Here is a 21,972-nt window from a genome sequence, read left to right as displayed (position 1 = left end):
AGTGTTCTGCCAAACACTATGACATCATCTAAATAGACCAACACCTCGATCAGGTTCATGTCACCCACTGTCTTCTCCATTAATTGCTGAAAGGTTGCCGGGGCCCCAGACAGACCTTGAGGCATTCGATTAAATTCGAAGAACCCTACAGGGGTGATAAAAGCAGTCTTCTCTCTATCTTCAGGGCACATGGGGATTTGATAGTACCCACTCTTGAGATCTAGCACACTGAACCACTTTGCTCCTGTTAAACTCTGTAGGCCATCCTCTATCCTAGGTGTGGTGTACTGATCTGGCATGGTCCTCCGATTCAATGTCCTGTAATCAATACATAATCGCAAAGAGCCATTCTTTTTCCTTACGACCACTATGGGAGAGGCATATGGACTCCGGGACTCTCGAATAATCCCCGTCCTCTTCAGCTCAGCTAGCTGTTCCCGTAGGTCTTCCAGATCTCCCAGTGGGATCCGCCTTACCCTCTCGGAAGGGTTTGTCTTCTTCTAGGCGGATTTTGTGTTCGCCACTCTTTGCAAGCCCCACATCGAACTCACTTTTTGAGAAGGCAGTCATTCATCTCAACAGCTGATTCTTCGCTCTCTCCATCCAGGCAGGGGTAAGAGGTGTGTTCTTTGGGTAGAACTCTTCTGAGGGAATCTCTCTGTCTTGTTTTACCCATGATACCATACAGTGAGACTGGGGTTGCTTGACTGACCTGCCCCAGCAACACTCTGGCAGGCACCTTCACAGGCAAGGCTGTTGTGTTGCGAACACTGACCGAGACTCTTCCTTTACATCTCTTCAGCACCTTAGTCGCCTTCTGGGATAACTTCCAGGCCCTTGTTTTCTCTCTGCCTGTCCGTCTCAAGGACGATGAAGGGACCGGGCTGTCTCCAACTTAACAGAGGCTTTTAGGCAGACTACTTCACCCGGTTGGACCAGCTTTTCACTCTTGTCTAGGCGCCAGATTTTTCCCACTCCTTCGGGTGGGGCCTTCTGTTCCTGCACAAGATCTTGGTACACCTGTGTTAACATGGGGTGCACACTCTTGGCTGAAGTGCCCTTCCCCTGCACAAGTGGTGTGAGCAGTCTTCTCACCAGATCAGTGTTGGTCCCAATAATGAGGGAACTTCCATCAGCCCCCGGAGGGCGAGGACATAGCACTGCCAAGGTGTCGAAGGTTTCGGCCTCCCCTGCCACAGTCGGGTCAAAAGTAAGTCTGATGGGTAAATAGCCATCGTAAGGAAAACTCTGAGTCCCAATACCCTATATTTGTAGCTCTTCTAACTTTTGCAGCGGCAGGTGTGTAAGGTACTTGTCATAGAAATCCCTATGAAGGAGAGTCACTTGAGCCCCAGTATCCAGGAGACCTCTGGTGTAGATTCCCTCCACCTGAATGGGAACAACGGGAGAAGGTCCTACTAGTCTGGGTGGTAATTTAATGGGGGTAGCCAGTTCGGCCCGTTTAGTGACTTTGACCTGCACTCCTTTCTTGCGGGGCTTCGAGTTCCGTGTGGCTTCCTGTGTGACCCTCTGGGTCTGGCGTGCATTAACTCCTCCTCTTTTAGTAGTCTGGGCAGGAAAAGATGAGGTGCTAGGTTGCTTTTGAATGATCACGGGAGCCTTCTCTGTGTGTTTCGACCCCTCCTGTAATCTCTTAACTTCAGTGTGTTTTTTGGAGTTAACCGACACAAAAGGGCACCCGGTTGACTCCTTCACCGGGGCCCTCTGAAGTTTCCCGCCGGCTTCTGACGCAATGCCTCAGGCTTCGCTAGACTTGGACACACTCGCCGACAATGTCCGGTTCCTCCACAATTGAAACAGACTTCATCGCACACTGACCTCTGGTTCGAGCCAGTGGATTAACTCTGAGATACTCGGGCCACGGTCTCTCCTTCTGTGGTTACCTCGGAGAATTTTGCCATTAATGTGGTCATCATCTCCATCACTTGTGCCATTTGAGATTTCAAAGTGGCAATTTCAGAGTCTTGTTCCACTGCCCTTGCAGGCCTTGCTTCAACTAGAGATGCATAGGCTGGGTGAACAGTCGCTTGCTGATCATCTAGCATGGCTTCTTCATCTCTTACCACTCTGATGAGATCAGGGTATTTGAGTGACATGGCACCCACTGAGGTTTTCAAATGGAGCCAAACTGGATCAGAACGTAGAGCCCCCTTGAGGATTTGCTGTATTCGGGCTTGGTCTATGGCAGAGGGCCTAATTCCTTTCTTCAACACAAGCTGGTATAACATCTTATTTAGTCATCTGATATATTCAGAAAGGCGTTCTCCTTGGCGTTGGAGGGTATGTTCAAACTTATAGATTAAATCGGCTGCCTTTTCCAGTCGCCTGAAATCCTCGTGTAGCATAACCAAGTAATCGTAGGCTGTACAGGTGGTATTACTGAACCTCAGGTTCCTGACCGCCTCTGCAGCAGCTCCTCACAGACTTTCACTGATGAGCTGTTTCTTTTGGGCTTCTGGCAGTTCCCACTCTTCCAGAGCCTGCATGGCCTGCTCTATCCATACATCAAATTCCTCTTCTCCAGCCGGCACAGGCTGTTCTCCTGAAAAAATTCTCAGCTTCCTGTACCCAGTTTCTATGCATACTGTGTTGTTCTTCTGGCACTCTAAAACAAAGTCTCGCAAAGCTGCAAGGAGTTCTGGCCTGATCATGTCCAGAGGCGCCGGAGGAGGGATCGTTCCTCTAGTTGTGTCCCAGTGGGGGGCACTGATGGGATCCCCATCTGAGACTTTTGGATGTACTATGTAAAACCTTGTTTTGTTTCCCATCTGTACACTTCCGCCCCTGAAGCTCTCCGGTACTCCCTCTCTCCACTCCAACAGTGCATAAGTACGGGAAGTCTCTTCATCTGGCTTGACGGCAATCACCCATGCTTTTCAATCTGGGGATAATGTCTTTAGAATTTGACTGATCTGTTCTTTTTCCCAGTCCTCACCAGGGAGCTCAATCGCTACGCTCGCTTCTGAGCAGGAGCCTTCCGCTGCGCACCACTGAACCACAGTGGACGGGTCCATACTGGTGCCAGGGGATGGGCTTGCTTGCAGAGTAACAGTAATCCCAGACGACGCCCCCGCGTGTAGCATGAACCCCCGAAGGAGCTGCTGAGTTATTTGGGCCTGTACTCTGCTTTATACCTCCTTGAATGTCTCAGTCCCCCTGACACAGCTGTGGTGTAATAGTGTGCAATCAAAATGAAATCACAAAGGAAAATTCACAATACTCAATATTATATACCTGTCTGTAATTACCTCCCCTCTTGGCTGGTGATGAGGAAAAAACAGCAATCACACAGTTGTACTTAAATAATAACCATATTTACTGTAGTTGTTGTAAAAGGTTTAAACTACAATGGTTGTACTGTCAGACCAACATAGTCTGACAGACAACTAAACTTTATATTACAAAGGTACAATACCGGTGTATAATGTCTGAAGTAATATATGAGAGGTATAACAAAGTAAATAGGATACCGTCAGAGTGAGTGTATCTCACTCTAGGCACTGTCCTATTTCCTGCGCGCTTAAAGCTGTACTAAATCAAATGACTAACTTGATCAAGTATAATACAACACTAGGGAGCTCCCTCCTTTAATATCACACCGCCCTAACATAGTAAAATAACCCAAGGTCTTATGTGTTACTTAACAGTCCTTCTTTCTCTTCTTTTCTTCTGCTAGCAACAAGGTAATTTTATAATCCAAGGGTTAATGATTCCTTAACCACTTGAGCCGCGGACCATTATGCTGCCTAAGGACCATAGGTCTTTTTCCAATTTGGCACTGCGTCGCTTTAACTGCTAATTGCGCGGTCATGCAATGCTGTACCCAAACGAAATTTGCGTCCTTTTCTTCCCACAAATAGAGCTTTCTTTTGATGGTATTTGATCACCTCTGCAGTTTTTATTTTTTGCGCTATAAACGGAAAAAGACCGAAAATTTTGAAAAAAAATGATATTTTCTACTTTTTGTTATAAAAAAAATCCAATAAACTTAATTTTAGTCATACATTTAGGCCAAAATGTATTCGGCCATATGTCTTTGGTAAAAAAAATGTCAATAAGCATATATTTATTGGTTTGCGCAAAAGTTATAGCGTCTACAAACTAGGGTACATTTTCTGTAATTTACACAGCTTTTAGTTTATGACTGCCTATGTCATTTCTTGAGGTGCTAAAATGGCAGGGCAGTACAAACCCCCCTCAAATGACCCCATTTTGGAAAGTAGACACCCCAAGGAAATTGCTGAGAGGCATGTTGAACCCATTGAATATTTATTTTTTTGTCCCAAGTGATTGAATAATGACAAAAAAAAAAAAATATTTACAAAAAGTTGTCACTAAATGATATATTGCTCACACAGGCCATGGGCCTATGTGGAATTGCACCCCAAAATACATTCAGCTGCTTCTCCTGAGTATGGGGATACCACATGTGTGGGACTTTTTGGGAGCTTAGCCGCGTACGGGGCCCCGAAAACCAAGCACCGCCTTCAGGATTTCTAAGGGTGTAAATTTTTGATTTCACTCTTCACTGCCTATCACAGTTTCAGAGGCCATGGAATGCCCAGGTGGCACAAAACCGCCCCAAATGACCCCATTTTGGAAAGTAGACACCCCAAGCTATTTGCTGAGAGGCATATTGAGTCCATGGAATATTTTATATTTTGACACAAGTTGCGGGAAAGTGACACTTTTTTTTTTTTTTTGCACAAAGTTGTCACTAAATGATATATAGCTCACACAGGGCATGGGCATATGTGGAATTGCACCCCAAAATACATTTAGCTGCTTCTCCTGAGTATGGGGATACCACATGTGTGTGGGACTTTTTGGGAGCCTAGCCGCGTATGGGGCCCCGAAAACCAAGCACCGCCTTCAGGATTTCCAAGGGTGAAAATTTTTGATTTCACTCTTCACTGCCTATCACAGTTTCGGAGGCCATGGAATGCCCAGGTGGCACAAAACCCCCCCAAATGACCCCATTTTGGAAAGTAGACACCCCAAGCTATTTGCTGAGAGGCATGGTGAGTATTTTGCAGCTCTCATTTGTTTTTGAAAATGAAGAAAGACAAGAAAAACCTTTTTTTTTTTTCTTTTTTCAATTTTCAAAACTTTGTGACAAAAAGTGAGGTCTGCAAAATACTCACTATACCTCTCAGCAAATAGCTTTGGGTGTCTACTTTCCAAAATGGGGTCATTTGGGGGGGTTTTGTGCCTACTGGGCTTTCCATGGCCTCCGAAACTGTGATAGGCAGTGAAGAGTGAAATCAAAAATTCACGCCCTTAGAAAGCCTGAAGGCGGTGCTTGGATTTCGGGGTCCCGTACGCGGCTAGGCTCCCAAAAAGTCTCACACATGTGGTATCCCCGTACTCAGGAGAAGCAGCAGAATGTATTTTGGGGTGTAATTTCACATATTCCCATGGCATGTTTGAGCAATATATCATTTAGTGACAACTTTGTGCAAAAAAAAAAAAAAAAAAAAATTTGTCTCTTTCCCGCAACTTGTGTCGCAATATAAAATATTCCATGGACTCGACATGCCTCTCAACAAATAGCTTGGGGTGTCTACTTTCCAAAATGGGGTCATTTGGGGGGGTTTTGAACTGTCCTGGCATTTTATGCACAACATTTAGAAGCTTATGTCACACATCACCAACTCTTCTAACCACTTGAAGACAAAGCCCTTTCTGACACTCATTGTTTACATGAAAAAGTTATTTTTTTTTGCAAAAAAATTACTTTGAACCCCCAAACATTATATATTTTTTTAAAGCAAATGCCCTACAGATTAAAATGGTGGGTGTTTCATTTTTTTTTTTCACACAGTATTTGCGCAGCGATTTTTCAAACGCATTTTTTGGGGAAAAAACACACTTTTTTAAATTTTAATGCACTAAAACACACTATATTGCCCAAATGTTTGATGAAATAAAAAAGATGATCTTAGGCCGAGTACATGGATACCAAACATGACATGCTTTAAAATTGCGCACAAACGTGCAGTGGCAACAAAATAAATGCATTTTAAAAGCCTTTACAGGTTACCACTTTAGATTTACAGAGAAGGTCTACTTCAAAAATTACTGCCCTCGATCTGACCTTCGCGGCGATACCTCACATGCATGGTGCAATTGCTGTTTACGTTTGACGACAGACCGCTGTTTGCGTTCGCCTTAGCGCGAGAGCAGGGGGCGACAGGGGTGCTTTTTTTTTTTTTTTTTTTTTTCTTTATTATTTTTTTGCTTTTTTATCTTATTTTTAAACTGTTCCTTTCATTTTTTTTTTTTTTTAATCATTTTTATTGTTATCTCGGGGAATGAAAATATCCCCTATGATAGCAATAGGTAGTGACAGGTACTCTTTTTTGAAAAAATTGGGGTCTATTAGACCCTAGATCTCTCCTCTGCCCTCAAAGCATCTGATGACACCAAGATCGGTGTGATAAAATGCTTCCCCAATTTCCCAATGGCGCTATTTACATCCGGCGAAAGTCATAAAATGATCGTAGCTTCCGGTTTCTTAGGCCATAGAGATGTTTGGAGCCACTCTGGTCTCTGATCAGCTCTATGGTCAGCTGGCTGAATCACCGGCTGCATTCTCAGGTTCCCTGTTGAGACAGGAGAGCCAGAGAAAAACACGGAAGACGGTGGGGGGGGGGGGGCATTCCCTCCCACGGCTTGTAAAAGCAGTCTAGAGGCTAATTAGCCACTAGGATTGCTTTTACATGAAAGCCGACCGCTGGCTGAAAAGAATGATACCAAGATGATACCTAAACCTGCAGGCATCATTCTGGTATAACCATTCAAAGTCGTGAATGGTGTACCTGAAGACAAAAAAATGGTTAACAATAAAGCACAGTAAACGGTAAAGTATAAAAAATTGCATACCTGAAAAGCAAACATGATAAAACATAATAACAATAAAACATTGCAGAATAGAATACAGTAAAAAAGAGCAGAACAAGAGAGAGAGAATAGAGAGAGAGAGAACAATAAAACGACAACTATTTTTTTTTATTTTATATATATATTTTTTTTTTACACTTTTTTTGTAACTGTAACTTTTATAACGGTAACCGGTTCCAGGTTCGGGTCTCTCAAAATGCGATGGCATCTTGGGAGACCCTGTGAAAGTGTGCCTAGTCTGTGCAATGCTGTACCCTACGCTAATACTCAACTAGTGTATGGTAGCGTTCAAAACATTCACCAATGCAAAGACCAGGATTGTCAGGACAGGAGGGACAATAATAGCGGGTGTCACGCCTATATCCGCGCTTGCTGCAGACACATCTTTTTTGGGGGGGTTCGTTGGGTAGGGGTACTCGGGAGGACATAAAGAAAATGCCTCTCATGCAGCCGACTGCATTTGGTTGGGGATGTGAATGGGGGAAGTACGGGCGCTGCAGAAGCGGTGGGTTCCCAATTAGGATTGGCGAATGCAGCAGGAAGGGCACTATGGGCACGACGGGCCTGTGTTTGTCTTCTTGGTGGCAGCGGGACACTACTTGTGCTTGCCACCTCACCAGCTTGAACTGCACTTATAGGACTCGCCACGTCACCAAGTGTTACTGCAGTGCTGGTTTGACTACGACCGGGGTGTACTGGGCCGCTGGCGCTTGCCAGTTCAATAAAAAGCTACCAAAAAAACTGTTAGCGATCGCAGGGATCAGGCCTGACTCTGCGAACGCTGCAGTTATGCGTTAAGTGTTTTGTAAGTGACAGTGATCGATCGATACTGCACTTGGGTGGGCTGGGCTGGGCGGAGGGGCAAAATGCAGGTGCTAGCAGGTATCTGGGCTGATCCCGCTAACACTGCGTTTTTGGGAACCCTAAACTGCTGGGGACTCCAGTATAGATCTGATTGGATCAGATATTGATCCGTTCAGATACTATACCACTAAGGGAGGTGTACGGTGCGTGCGTGGGTGTTAGCGGTACTGGCGCTAATCTGACGCTGCTTGGGGCTGGTGCTTGCCAGTTCACCAAAATACTACCAAAAAAACTGTTAGCGATCGCAGGGATCAGGCCTGACTCTGCGAACGCTGCAGTTATGCGTTTAGTGTTTTGTAAGTGTCAGTGATCGATCGATACTGCACTTGGGTGGGCTGGGCCGGGCGGAGGGGCAAAACGCAGGTGCTAGCAGGTATCTGGGCTGATCCCGCTAACACTGCGGTTTTGGGAACCCTAAACTGCTGGGGACGCTAGTATAGATCTGATCGGATCAGATATTGATCCGATCAGATACTATACCACTAAGGGAGCTGTACGGTGCGTGCGTGGGTGTTAGCGCTACTGGCGCTAACCTGACGCTGCCTGGGGCTGGTGCTTGCCAGTTCACCAAAATACTACCAAAAAAACTGTTAGCGATCGCAGGGATCAGGCCTGACTCTGCGAACGCTGCAGTTATGCGTTTAGTGTTTTGTAAGTGACAGTGATCGATTGATACTGCACTTGGGCTGGGCCGGGCGGAGGGGCAAAACGCAGGTGCTAGCAGGTATCTGGGCTGATCCCTCTAACACTGTGTTTTTGGGAACCCTAAACTGCTGGGGACGCTAGTATAGATCTGATCGGATCAGATATTGATCCGATCAGATACTATACCACTAAGGGAAGCGTATGCTGCGTGCGTGGGTGTTAGCGGTACTGGCGCTAATCTGACGCTGCCTGGGGCGATGCATATCACCGCCGGGCGATCAGGGGGCTAAACCTTTATTCGGTAATAAACAGCGGGTGCCCTGACACTATAAAAAATAAACAAACTAACCAGCGTCACCCGTAACAGTTATACAGTGATCAGTGGTGAAAGGGTTAACTAGGGGGCAATCAAGGGTTAAAACATTTATTAGATAGTATATGGGGGTCCCTGTCGCTATAAAATGCTGACGGCGAACCCAAATATTTACCTCACTAACTAGCGTCACCAGCGACACTAATACAGCAATCAGAAAAATGATCGCTTTGTGACACTGGTGACAGGGGGTGATCAAGGGGTTAAAACTTTATTAGGGGGGGTTAGGGGGGTATCCTAGACCTAAAGGGGGGTAATACTAACTGTCCCAACACTGTAACTGTCACAAACTGACACCAATGCAGTAATCAGAAAAAAAAAAAAAAAAAACTGCTGGTGTCAGTTTGTGACAGGGAAGGGGGGGGGGGGTGATTGGGGGGCGATCAGGGGAGGGATCGGGGTGTTTTGTGTGCCTGGCATGTTCTACTGTGTGTGTAGTGTTTGTGCACTCACATAGATGTCTTCTCTCCTCGGGCCGGAACGGAAATTACCGAGCCGAGGAGAGATGACATCATTTCCTTTGCTGCTGTTTAGCATACAGCAGCAAAGGAATGTTCTCATTGGCCGGCGGCGATCGCAAGGGGGGGGGGGCCACGAACGGATGGCCTCCCCCTCATCTCCGATCGCCGTGGGAGAAAAGACGACCGCCTCGGGCACCGGGGGGGGGGGCCGATTGGACCCCCCACCCGCGGAAGGCAAATCACGTATATGTACGTGATTTTGCCTGTCCGTGCCACCTTGGCGACGTAAATCGGCGTGAGGTGGTCGTCAAGTGGTTAACAAAGTAACCTGATATATAAAGCAAAGTCCTGATGCAGCAGAGCTATAACTAACTTTGTTGCAGTAACTTAGTGTTGAATCTTCTTGACTTTGCTTGTGGGACTACAGGTCCCAGCAACTCTGTCTTATGTAAACTGATGTATGAAAGTGACTTGTGGGCCTTAGTCCTCTCTCCCAACCAGGACAATGCTGTCAGGAGACTCCGCTCTGATGTGCAAGGTTCTTCCTCCGGCCGGCTGGCAATGCTGCGATGCTCCGCTCCTGTCCTCAAGACGCTCCAGAACGCCCAGATGACGACAAGCTCCTCTGGCTCCTTCCCAGTCTTGCCCTGTCGTCAGTCCAACTCTATGGGATGTCACAATGCCGCTGCTCGGATCGCTGTTTCGTGGAGGTAGGCCGCACTGTACTGGAGACCTCACACAGATCCTCCCAGGCTGGCCATGCGTGTCCAAGAGAACTAAGATGGCCACTCCCAGCCCTTTTATAATCTTCCCACAATGCAGTTCTGTTACCTGGGGTTCATGGGAGTCACTGAGCATTGTGGGTGGGTTAAGTTAATGTCCAGATGTAAACAAACAAAAACTTCCAGGTCAACTTGAAAAGTGAAAAGAAAATAAAGATTCAGTCCTTTTGCACTTTGGCCGCTAGATGGCGCCAGAGGATAAGATATAACATTAACATTAAGTTTGATCAAAAATATGTCCCCGTTACACAAGCTACTAGTGTATATGTGCTTGTTAGTCTACCTGGATCTAGGCATAAGCAAGAACTGAGAAAAACTTAAAGTGATTATAAACCTCTAAAATGAAAAATGAAAAAAGCTCGCTATCCAAAGCACCTAGTGAGGTTTCTCTTTGCTCTCTCATTCCTCTGCTATCTGCATGAGATACTTCTGACATTCTATGCTGACAGGTCCTATCCTGTGAGAGGCCCTGCCCCACCCTGCACATAGCAAGTGAGTCACAGCCTCAGCTATGCATGTTTCCCTATGAGACTATGATGGGACTGTGTAGAGGGAGGGTGTGTTCTTTCACATCACTCAGGTCTCAGATTACACCCAGCTATGTGCTGTGTGTGTGAAATGTGTGGTGTTAGATCCTGCCCCCCTGCCTTCTGGAGCTGATAAATGCTGTAAATTCCATACTTTGAAAGGCTGTAGAGAAGGGAGGGCCCTAGATAAGCAGGTACAACTTATGTAGAAGGATTTGTTTCATCTTTGTGTATCTGCGATGGCCATCTTTATTTTAGGCAGCTGTGGTAGTGTGGTACCCCACCAGGGTAATGACGCAGGATTCTCAACCAGTGGCTCCAGGGAATTTGGGAGGAAACTGGCTTTTCAGATTCCTCATTTCTTAGAAAAGTCCACTTTGGGACCTGGAGCCCAGGAATTTCTTAGAGATCTGGGTGGGATGAAATCCCCAGTCCTGGGTCCTGATTTTGCCATCCACCAGCACACTGACTGGTCAGGTGTGTGCTGGGCTATTTGTAGACACCATGGTTATAGGCTCTACCCTCCGAAGGAGTCCAGGCTTGCAAGGGGAAAGCCAGAGAGTGTGCATGTGTGCACTGGAGAAGCCAGAGAGTGCAGGCTGCACTATGAAATCCAGAGACCCCAGCCTGAGGTCACGAACAGGAGTCAGGAGTGCTCCACGTGGGAGTCTGATCAGTGGTGCTACTGCTAAAGAGAGCCAGGTGGCTTTGTATTTTTTTGTTTGCAATGTTGCAAGTGTGAGCCAGGAGGCTGAATATACTGTCATTTAGTGCTGATGGTGAAACCCCCCCTGCGAGGGAAACCCTGTTGGTTTGTTTTTCTGGAACTTTGAATGTTCTTTAATAAAAGTAGGCCAACAAGCTCTGAAATGGAACTATTTTGTGTGGACTGTTCTCGCTAGCGGGTGCTACACTTGAGCTAAACAACCGCCAAATTTACAAGTGGTGGAGGAGTGCTTTGGGCACAATCCGAGATCCCTGCAATCAAGTAAGTTCATCTGTGATATGAACTGTGTGCGTTAGTGCACGAAACTGCACAATCTGGGAGCACAGGTTAAAACCTGCAAGAGAAAAGCAATTTGCTTTAACCACTTCAGCTCCGGAAGATTTGGCTGCTGAATGACCAGAGCATTTTTTGCAATTCAGCACTGCGTTGCTTTAACTGACAATTGCACGGTCGTGCGATGCGTTACCCAAACAAAATTGATGTCCTTTTTTTCCCACAAATAGAGCTTTCCTTTGGTGGTATTTGATCACCTCTGTGGTTTTTATTTTTTGCGCTATAAACAAAAAAGAGCGACAATTTTGAAAAAAACACAATATTTTGTACTTTTTGCTATAATAAATATCCCCATTTTTTTTGGAAAAAAAGCAAATTTTTTTTCTCAGTTTAGGCTGATATGTATTCTTCTACATGTTTTTGGCAATGAAAATCGCAATAAGCATATATTGATTGGTGTGCACAAAAGTTGTAGCGTCTACAAAATAGGGGATAAATTTATAGCATTTTATTATTTTTTATTTTTTTAACTAGTAATGGCGGCGATCTGTGATTTTTATTGTGACTGCAACATTTTGGCAGACACATCGGACAATTTTGACACATTTTTGGGACCAGTGGCATTTATACAGCGATCAGTGCGATAAAAATGCATTGATTAGTGTAAAAATGTCTCTGGCAGTGAAGGAGTTAACAATAGGAGGCGATCCAGGGGTTAACTGTGTTCCCTGCTATGTGTTCTAAATGAAGGGGGGATGGGACTAGCTAGGGGAAGAGATAGATCGGTGTTCATAGTTTGTATGAACACACGATCAGTCTCTTCTCCCCTCAGAGAACCGGGATCTCTGTGTTTACACACAGAGATCCCGGTTCTCGCCGTGTCATGAGCAATCGCGGGAGCCCGGCGGGCATCGTGCGCGCTCCCCTAGTGGCCACGAATTGAAGCGACGTAACATGGCGGCTATTCGCGCAGCCGAGCCATGTTTCCGCAGTACAACTGCAGCGGCTGGTCAGCAAGCTGTTAAAGAGACAGTGATCCATTTTAGCTGTATGGCGCAAAAGTGCTGTGGAGTGACTGTGAGGATGAATCAAGGGTTTGAGCCTGCTGGCGAGTATTGCAGACTGTTTTTTGCTGCACCAACTCCAGTTAAAGGGGAAGTGCATGCTGTTGCCCCTGGCAACGCGGATGCAAGCAGGCCAGCTATAAATACGCAGAGGCCTAAGTTTGAAAGAGGATGCAATTGAGGAAGCCCTGTCAAGGCTCTGAGGCCAGAATGCTGTTTGTGGTGCAGTGAGTGGGGGCATGCTGTCTCCAAGTGCCCTTTGTCACAGCTTTTCGTACAAAATGACATGGCCAGACAAAGGTCTGCAACAATGTTTGAGAAGTCTGATCTGAGTGCCAGGAGTGACCGACAGGCTGACCGGAAGTTGGAGAGGTATGTGGTTGCCCATAGCAACAATGGTGATGTCAAGGCAGCGGACCAGCCTTGAGAAAAGTATTGCCTGCAGAGGATCATGGCAAGTTAAAAGCAACAATGCTCCAAGGAGAGCAAAGTCGTGTGTTTGGGAGAGTCAGCAAAGTACAGCTGGGAGAGTGCCATCTCCCTTCGCAATGAGAGATCGAGTGTCAACCAGAAGTAGGAGCTACAGTGGAGATGTGGAGCATCAGCCCACTAAAGATATGTGCAGAAATGTACCATGTCTGGAATGTGGTCAACTGGGGCATGGGATCTTTTCTTGTCCCAGGTTGTGGAATATGGCTGGAGCTATTGCTACTGGACAGAAGTCTTTGTCTGCAAGCCCAGATTCTTGTTCAAAAGTGTTTGCAGTCACCTCTGGCAACAGTGAGGAAGTACCTGTTGTGCCTGCAGGGGGTGCTAAGGAGTCAGAAATGGCTACTGCAGTTTCATCTCGTGGCCACCAGGGAGAGTTGGCCAGTGAAAATGTGACAAAGGATAGACAACGTACTCGAACAGCACAACAACTGATTTGCCAATCAGCTGGGCTGACGTAACCAGGGTGCATGCGCACATCGTAGGAGGTGTTCCTCGATGGGAGATACCATTTCACAGGCACAATTTAAACATATACCTACTGCGGGGGGAGACCGTAGTTCTCAGATTGTGCATTGCTGCTGCTGGAGGGCGGCTAGTGGCTGTGTTGAAGAGCTGGTTTTGTCTGTGTTGCAACCCGCCCTTTCAAACCAGCAAAACCGACCGTTCAACACAGAAAACCTGCCCTGCAACACAGACAAAAGTGGACCATCGGCACACTATAAAGCCACCTTGCAACAGCGAGGCACAATGTGAGAGCTACGGTCTCCCCCCGCTGTTTGTATAGGTTTCAATTGTGGCTATGAAATGGTATCTCCCATCGAGAAATACCTCCTACGATGGTCACGTCACTCCAGCTGATCGGCAAATCAGCTTAAGTGTGGCTCCATCCTGTGCATGCGCGGACACTATTCGATGGGGGGCACTTCTCGACAGAACACCGGCACTCGACTCCTTCCCCATCAGCAGAGCAGCGCAGGGAAGTGTCAGTGAGACATTAATGCATTCCAATTTCAGAATTCCCCACACTGCACATGCACTGAGGGGGAGGCACTGTGCCCCCACACATTGTAAAAGATGGGAAACATTGTTTGGTTCTCTAACTTTGCTATAGCTGTGATCGTCAGCTTTTGTGATGGGGAAGAGATTGGGTGCAGTTCTGCTAGGGGGGCGGTCCCTGTTTCCAGGAGGTGGAGGACTGTCATTGGCCACTGCTAAAGCCAATCACAGTTCTGCTAGCCCGTCCACCATCTGGAGGAAGATGACTCGCTTGGTTGCCACTACCAATCTCAGATAGAAGGGATTTCACTGTGATTTAGAGAAACACAATCAGGTGACAGTTTGTAGAATTACTCTTGAGCTTCTGGGAACTTTGAAATTATTCCTGAACCTTTGTGTCACTTACTACTGAACCCCGGCACTCTGTGTCCCTTTAAGCTACAGCCAGTATTCAGCGCAATTAAAATCTCACCCAGCCACTTTTTCTCAGCTGCGGGGGCCCAACTTATGATCCTGCACACAGGCCCACTGCTTTCAGAAAACTGACCTGAGCTCATCATTGCGCATCCATTCCAGATGCTTGTATGTGACATCACATACATCTCATACAAGCACGTGGGCTGGATGCAAGAGGTGGATCAGCGGGGATAAGTGTGCCAGGACAGGTAGATGTGTCTCATCTCTGCTACCTTTCACCACTCTGCATATCACGCATATCATAGATGAGGAGGAGGGTACAGCGGTGAGGAAAATGAGCAGGAGGGGTTCAGAGGTGGAACAGAAGAGCAGGAGGGTACAGCGGTGGGGCAGATGAGAAGGGGGTTCAACAGTGGGGCAGAAGAGCAGGGGGGTACAGTGATGGGCCAGATGAGCAGGGGGGGTTCAGTGTTGGGGCAGAAAAGCGGGGGGTAGAGCGGTGGGGTAGATGTGAAAGGAGGTGTATTGGTGGGGCAGATGAGCAGGGGGTTACAGTGGTGGGGCATAAGAGCAGGGGGAACAGAGGTGGGGCAGAAGAGCAGGGGGGTACAGAGGTGAGACAGATGTGCAGGAGGTACATTGGTGGGGCAGATGAGAAAGGGGGTTACAGTGGCGTAGCAGATGGGTTCAGTGTTAGGACAGATGAGAAGGTGATTCAGTAGACAGAAGAGCATGGGGATACGGCAGTGGAGCAGATGTGCAGAGAGGTACAGTGGTGGGGCAGATGAGAAAAGGGGTACATTGATGGGGCAGATGAGTAGGGGGGTTACAGTGGTGGGGCAGATGTGCAGGAGGTACAGTGGTGGGAGGGATGAGAAGGGGGTTCAGCGGTGGGACAGAAAAGCAGGGGGGGGGTACAGTGATGGGGCAGATGAGCAGGGGGGGAGATGTTGGGGCAGAGGAGCAGGGGGTACAGAGGTGGTGCAGATGTGCAGAGGAGTGCAGAGGAAAAAGGAGGTACATCGTGGAACACATGAGCAGGGGGTTACAGTGGTGGGGCAGAAGAGCAGGGGGAACAGAGGTGGGACAGATGTGCAGGAGGTACAGTTATAGGACAGATGAGAAGGGGGTTGCAGTGGTGGGGCAGATGAGCAGATAAGTTCAGTGTTAGGACAGATGAGAAGATGGTTCAGTGGTGGAGCTCCATGTGCATGGAGGTACAGTAGTGGGGCAGATGAGAAAGGGGGAACATTGGTGGGGCAGATGTACAGGGGGTTACAGTGGTGGGACAGATGAGCAGGGGGGTACAGAGGTGGGGCAGATGTGCAGGGTAGTACAGTGGTGGGGCAGATGTGCAGGGTAGTACAGTGGTTGGGCAGATGTGCAGGGGGTTGCAGTGGTGGGGCAGATGAGAAAGGGGCTAAATTGGTGGAGCAAATGAGAAAGGGGTACATTGGGTGGTCAGATGTACAGGGGGTTACAGTGGTGGAACAGATGAGCGGGGGGGTACAGAAGTGGGGCAGATGTGCAGGGTAGTACAATGGTGGGGCAGATGGGTTGCAGTGGTGGGGCAGATGAGAAAGGGGCTAGATTGGTGGGGCAGATGAGCAGGATGGTACAGTGGTGGGGCAGATGTACAGGAGTTTACAGTGGTGGGGCAGATGAGCAGGGGGGTTACAGTGGTGGAGCAGATGAGCAGGGGGGTTACAGTGGTTGGGCAGATGATCAGGGGGGTACAGTGGTGGTGCAGATGTACAGTGGTGGGGCAGATGTGCAGGGGGTTACAGTGGTGGGGCAGATGTGCAAAGGGTTACAGTGGTGGGGCAGATGAGCAGGGGGGTACAGTGGTGGGGCAGATGTGCAAAGGGTTACAATGGTGGGGCAGATAAGCAGGGGGTTACAGTGGTGGGGCAGATGTGCAGGGGATTACAGTGGTGGGGCAGATGTGCAGGGTAGTACAGTGGTGAAACAGATTTGCAGTGTCCCACTATATTTCTAACCATTCAAAAACGTTTTCTAACCATTTCTAACCATTCAAAAACATTTAGTAAACTCTTTCTCTTTAGTAAACCTGCAGTGCACGGGTCAGCACAGGATTACAGCACAGCATTGCACAGTCTGGATAGCACAACAGGTCGGGACTCACAGGAGGAGAAAAAGTGGTCTGTTATCTGTCATCTGTTATCTTCAGTCTGCCTGAGGAAAGAGGATAGCTCCGATGTCTGCTGGGCAGAAAGCCGTGATCAGCGCAGGGCTGATGCAAGGATTTTTGACACTTTGACAGACTCACCCAGGACAGAGGCTTTTGGAGGCATTGGTGGCAGCAGTGGGACGCTTCCTGCAGTCTGGGACATCCAAACTTCCACCCGGATCCAAGGTCCGGATAGCAGAAGAGGATAGAAGAGGTACAGATACCAGCTGCCATGGAAGAGGAATTCAGAAGGAGGTTGCGAGAGATACAGATACAGCAGAGGACCAGTATCAGAGCAGGTCCTGCTGGGATGGTTTGATTCCATCCGCTGCGAACTCTGGAAGGAAGCGCTAGCCTGTGAGCAGCGACACCAGGGAAAAGTTCTCCCCTCCATCCAGGAAAGGTACTGGTCGCAGTATGGATTGCGGGTGCTGTTTTTGGGAGAAAAACCGCACAAGGAGCAGACAGCTGAATTAAGCAGGCTGGTCTGGGCAGAGATGCGGCTGGATGAGAGCTACAGAGCCCTCCGGTGGCATGTATCTCAAGCATGCCCTTGGATAGTGGATGACAGCCCAACGGAAGGCTTTGGCTACAGCTAGGCATGTGCATTTCGTTACGTTCCGAATCGAAATTCGGACGAATTTTTCATTATTCGGAAATTCGGATGCATCTGAATTTCCGAATTACAAAAGTAAAGAATTTAAACGAATCCGAGAAAAAACGAACGAATTCGAAAACCTATTCAAATCTAATTTGAAGACAAATTCGAATCGAATTCGAAAAAAATAGAAAATGTTTTTCTAAAAAAAACAATAAGATAGAATATAAAATAATAAAGCAATAGAATATATATATATATATATATATATATATATATATATATATATATATATATATATATATATATATATATATATATATATATATATATATATATATATATATATATATTATTATTCTCTTCTATTGTTTTTTTATGCTTTTCTTTTCTATTATTTTATATTCTATAATAATATAATAATAATAATAATATAATATATATATTATATTTTCTTCTATTCTGTTCTATTGTTTTTCTAGTCTATTCTTGTCTATTATTTTCTATTCTATTCTAATCTTTTATATTCAAATTTTATTTCGGTCTATATGAAATTCGAATTTTGGAAGATGTTTTAATAATATAATATAACATATATGTGTGTGTGTGTGTGTGTGTGTGTGTGTGTGTGTGTGTGTGTGTGTGTGTGTGTGTGTGTGTATATATTTTTTTCTATTCTGTTTCATTGTTTTTCTATGCTATTCCTTTCTATTCTATTCTAAACTTTTCTATTCGAATTTGAATTCATTCTATACGAAATTCGAATTTCGGAAGATGGCTTCTGAAAGTGGAATTTCTTATAGAATGAATTCGAATTTGAATAGAAAAGATTAGAATAGAAAATAATAGACTAGACAAACAATAGAACAGAACAGAATAAAATATAATATATATATTTTCTATTCTGTTCTATTGTTTTTCTAGTCTTTTCTCTTCTACTCTATTCTAATCTTTTCTATTCAAATTCTAATTCATTTTATAAGAAATTCAAATTTCGGAAGATGGTTTTATATTTTTTATATTTTATTTATATATAATGTATGTGTGTGTGTGTATGTGTATATGTATATGTATATTATGTATATATATTATTTTTATATATATATATATATATTATTATTTTTTTTTTTTTTCTATGCTGGTCTATTGTTTTTCTATTCTTTTCTATTTTATTCTAATCTTTTCTATTTGAATGCAACTTCATTCTATACGAAATTTGAATTTCTGAAAATGGTTATACAGAAACAGAATGAAATAGAATGAAATCGAATTCTAATAGAAAAGACTAGAACAGAAAAACAATAGAACAGAATAGAAAAAAAATTATATATATATGTATATGTATATGTGTGTGTGTGGAGAAGGTGGCGATCACTTCCAAGCAGCAGATACAGGGGGAGAAGAGGTATTCATTGTCCCTCCTCAACAGTCGGCCAGGGTGGAGAAAGCGGTCTTTCCTCCCCAGCAAAGATCCGTGCACCTGGGAGACAGTACCACAGACATGTCGTCCCAGCAGCCAGATGAGGGAATGGAAAAGGAAGCAGCCAACTCACCTCCCCAATGGCAGCTACACAGTTTGGGAGTGGAGAAATCCAGCCTCCTGCCCCAAAAGTTATCCGAAGCGGATGATGCGGAGTCCCCAGCAGAAGTGCTGGCAACAGGGCAGGGTGCTACCAAACTCTGCCCACCACCGGCAACAACTGTGGAGTTCCAGGGAGCTGGGGCAGTTGGCCCATCTCCCCAGCAACAAGCGGATGTAGTGAAGCTTCTACTCCCAGCTGAATTGCTGGCAACAGGGCAGAGTGCGGCTGGCCTCTGCCTAGCACCTACAGTTTCTTCTCAGCTTCAGGGAACTGGGACAGTGGGCCCCTCTGCCCAGCAACAGGCCAAGCCATGGAATGGTAAACACCACCTAGCTGAAGCGCTGACAGCCCGACAGAGAGTCAATGACCTCTGCCCCTCACCTACTGAGGTCAACTATTCCTTGCAGCCAAGGAGATCATGCGGACAAACTATGTGAGTTCACTCTGCCTGACTAACGCATGTCCAGACCAGGTAGAGGTCTGGGACCTTGTTAGTCAACTTTAATGTAACAAAATGTCCCACATTCCGCTTGAATGCTTTCATCATATGCCACTTCCTCCCAGTCTGAATATAGATATCAGATATTCCAACCGCTCACAAGCACAAAACAAGACAATACTTGTTTAACTACTTGTTTAGATACTTGCTCAGCTAACAGGCGCTGAGCCTCTCTCAATGCTCTCATTTTAACCAAGCCCCACCCCCTCCGCTGTACTCACACACAGGCCGCACCAGAGGGACAGGCTGGAGCAAAGGAGGATTGGCGACACCTGCAGCGGATGTGTTCCTGGGACAGCCGGCACTGAACGGGGCGAGCGATCAGGAGAGGAGAGCCGAGCTCACACACGCCTGGAGCTGCACCGGGACAAAGGCGTGGCTGAGCCCTAGCTGGTAGTGCACCCTAGGTGGCTGCCTAGTGGTAGCGTCTGCCCTGCATCTGGGCTGCAGTCTACTGCCATCTGCCTGCTCTGCCCACCTGTACAGGAGCTCTCACTTCCCTATCCAGCCTGTCGGGGATCTGTGCCCGGGAGATTATTTGTGTCCTTTCCGGCAAAGGGCGGGGAAGCCTGCAGGAGGTATGGGCATGTTCTCAGCTCTGCTTTTGGACAGACTTTAGCATCACAGAGGCTGAGACAAAGGGTGCAGCTCCAGTGTTTTGGCACCCCCCACACTTCGCCCAGGGCAGTGGCCCCTCCCGCACCCCCCCCATACCGGCTCTGCCTACCTGTATAGCGTAAGCCACAGGGATACATGGGACATGTTTTATTATAGGCAGGTGCATGATGGACATTTCTGTAGTTATGAAGAACTAGAAATGGGACGAACAAACGAATAGCCACAGCAACACACACAAAGAGGGACATTTTCACTGTAAGAAGAGCTTATATTACAAAATAACTACAGTGTTTTGCTGTGGTGAAAGATGATCTTTATTTATAATAAATCTCAGCACCGACTTTAGATCTTCTTTAATTACAAGGAAAACATATATTGACAAATTCAACAACTTTTAACATTTGTAAGTAAAGTATGTCTAACAGCTTTAGTTGTTACAATCATTTACATTTGCCAGTGACTTAATCAGAATTGTTCCCAGAAAAAAGACATGTTGAGGTCTTTCATTTTCTCCTGATAAATTTTATCGAAATACTCACTCTGGGCCACTGTAAAATGGTTTTTCCAGTCTCCAGAGACTCCTGTAAGAAGCACAGCAATGATATGAGTACAGTAAACCACGATCTCTAAACATAGCTAAAACCTGAAGTGGTATATCAGGCTTAACAAATTTGACCCCCACTGGAGATCCTGCCTTATATTAGAATGTTAGGGTCCCTGTCACTCCATCTCCTAAAGCCCCATTCATACCTGACCATTTTGTAGCTCAAAGCTCCAAAATGCTGGATGAGAAAAAACTCTATTCTCTGTGGAGATGGTTCACATATCTACTCCAAGTCACCTAAAGCTAAATGCCTGAAGCTCAAAAAAGTTTGGCACTTTTTTGTAGCTTTATCAGATTGATCAGATTGATTGACAGATTGATCACCCGACGACATCCTAACAATGAGACATCCCTAGCAGCAAGGAATCTGAGTAATCCCTGCTAATAACAGAATGTAAACAAAAAAAAAAGCAGAGTAGCCCCCCCCTCAATCCATACCAGGCCATTTGGGTCTGGTAAGGATTTTGAATGGGACCCCATAAAACGTTGCTTCGCCCAGCCGTGCCATTCTTCCGCAGTAAAACTGCGGAGGCTGGTCAGCAAGTGGTTAAGGGAAAACCGCACCAAGAAAAATGGCGTGGGGTCCCCCCCCCTACAAAATCCATATCAGACAGTTATCCAAATATGCAGCCCGGCAGACCAGGAAAGCCCCCCCCCCCCCATACCATACCAGGTCACATATGCCCTCAACATGGGGGGACATGTTGACAAGGGCCTCTTCCACATAACTCTGGCCCGGTCTTTGTAATTGTGCAAGGACTAGCTTATTGGAATCTGGAAGCCCCCTTTAAGAAGGAGGTCCCCAGATCCTGGGTCAGGGATGACTCCACCCCATTGTTTACTTAGCAACGGGGGGAAGTGGGGCTGTCAATTGGTGAGTGACAAGCAAAGGAACCAGTCGTGTTTAGTGGACGGCTGGTTGCTCTTTTTCGTGCAGGTTGGGTACCGATACTTCCAGTCAAATACTCACAGTCACCGATACCGAGTACCAATACCTACACATACACTGATACATACAAAATGAATGGGCTCAAGTTGCATTGCAAAGAATCACATAAGATTTGTACAGGAATGCAGTGTGATTCCTATCCAAATCGCATGTGGTTTCCTGCACCGCACTGAAGTGACTAAGACAAGCGGTGGAAACCGCATGCGATTCGGACAGGAAGTGCACCGTATTCCTGTTCAAATTGCATGTGATTCTTTGCAGTGCAATTTGAGCCCATTCAAAGCGTTACTAGACCTACTGATTACCTACAATACAGACCTGATCACAGATGTGGAAAAAATGGGCAATTTAAGAAACACAGGTCAATTAGCTTCAGTATAAATCA

The 21,972-nt window shown here is 46.3% G+C and overlaps 1 protein-coding gene across 2 annotated transcripts in view; it reads right to left on the bottom strand.

Moving 5' to 3' along the window:
• Positions 1–20,343: 20,343 nt before the first annotated feature.
• Positions 20,344–21,972, bottom strand: part of LOC141110919 (sulfotransferase 2B1-like) — a 142,870-nt gene continuing 141,241 nt past the window's right edge. Inside the window, exon 7 of one of the 2 annotated variants that reach the window (XM_073602712.1) lies at positions 20,344–20,615. In XM_073602712.1, the coding sequence (XP_073458813.1) occupies positions 20,500–20,615 (116 nt within the window). In that variant the 3' untranslated portion in view covers positions 20,344–20,499. The remainder of the gene's footprint in view (positions 20,616–21,972) is intronic. The other variant, XM_073602711.1, reaches the window with a different exon arrangement.

This window comes from Aquarana catesbeiana, linkage group LG10 (assembly GCF_042186555.1).
Source record: "Aquarana catesbeiana isolate 2022-GZ linkage group LG10, ASM4218655v1, whole genome shotgun sequence".
Lineage (NCBI taxonomy): Eukaryota > Metazoa > Chordata > Amphibia > Anura > Ranidae > Aquarana > Aquarana catesbeiana.
This window is presented reverse-complemented; position numbering and strand designations above follow the sequence as displayed.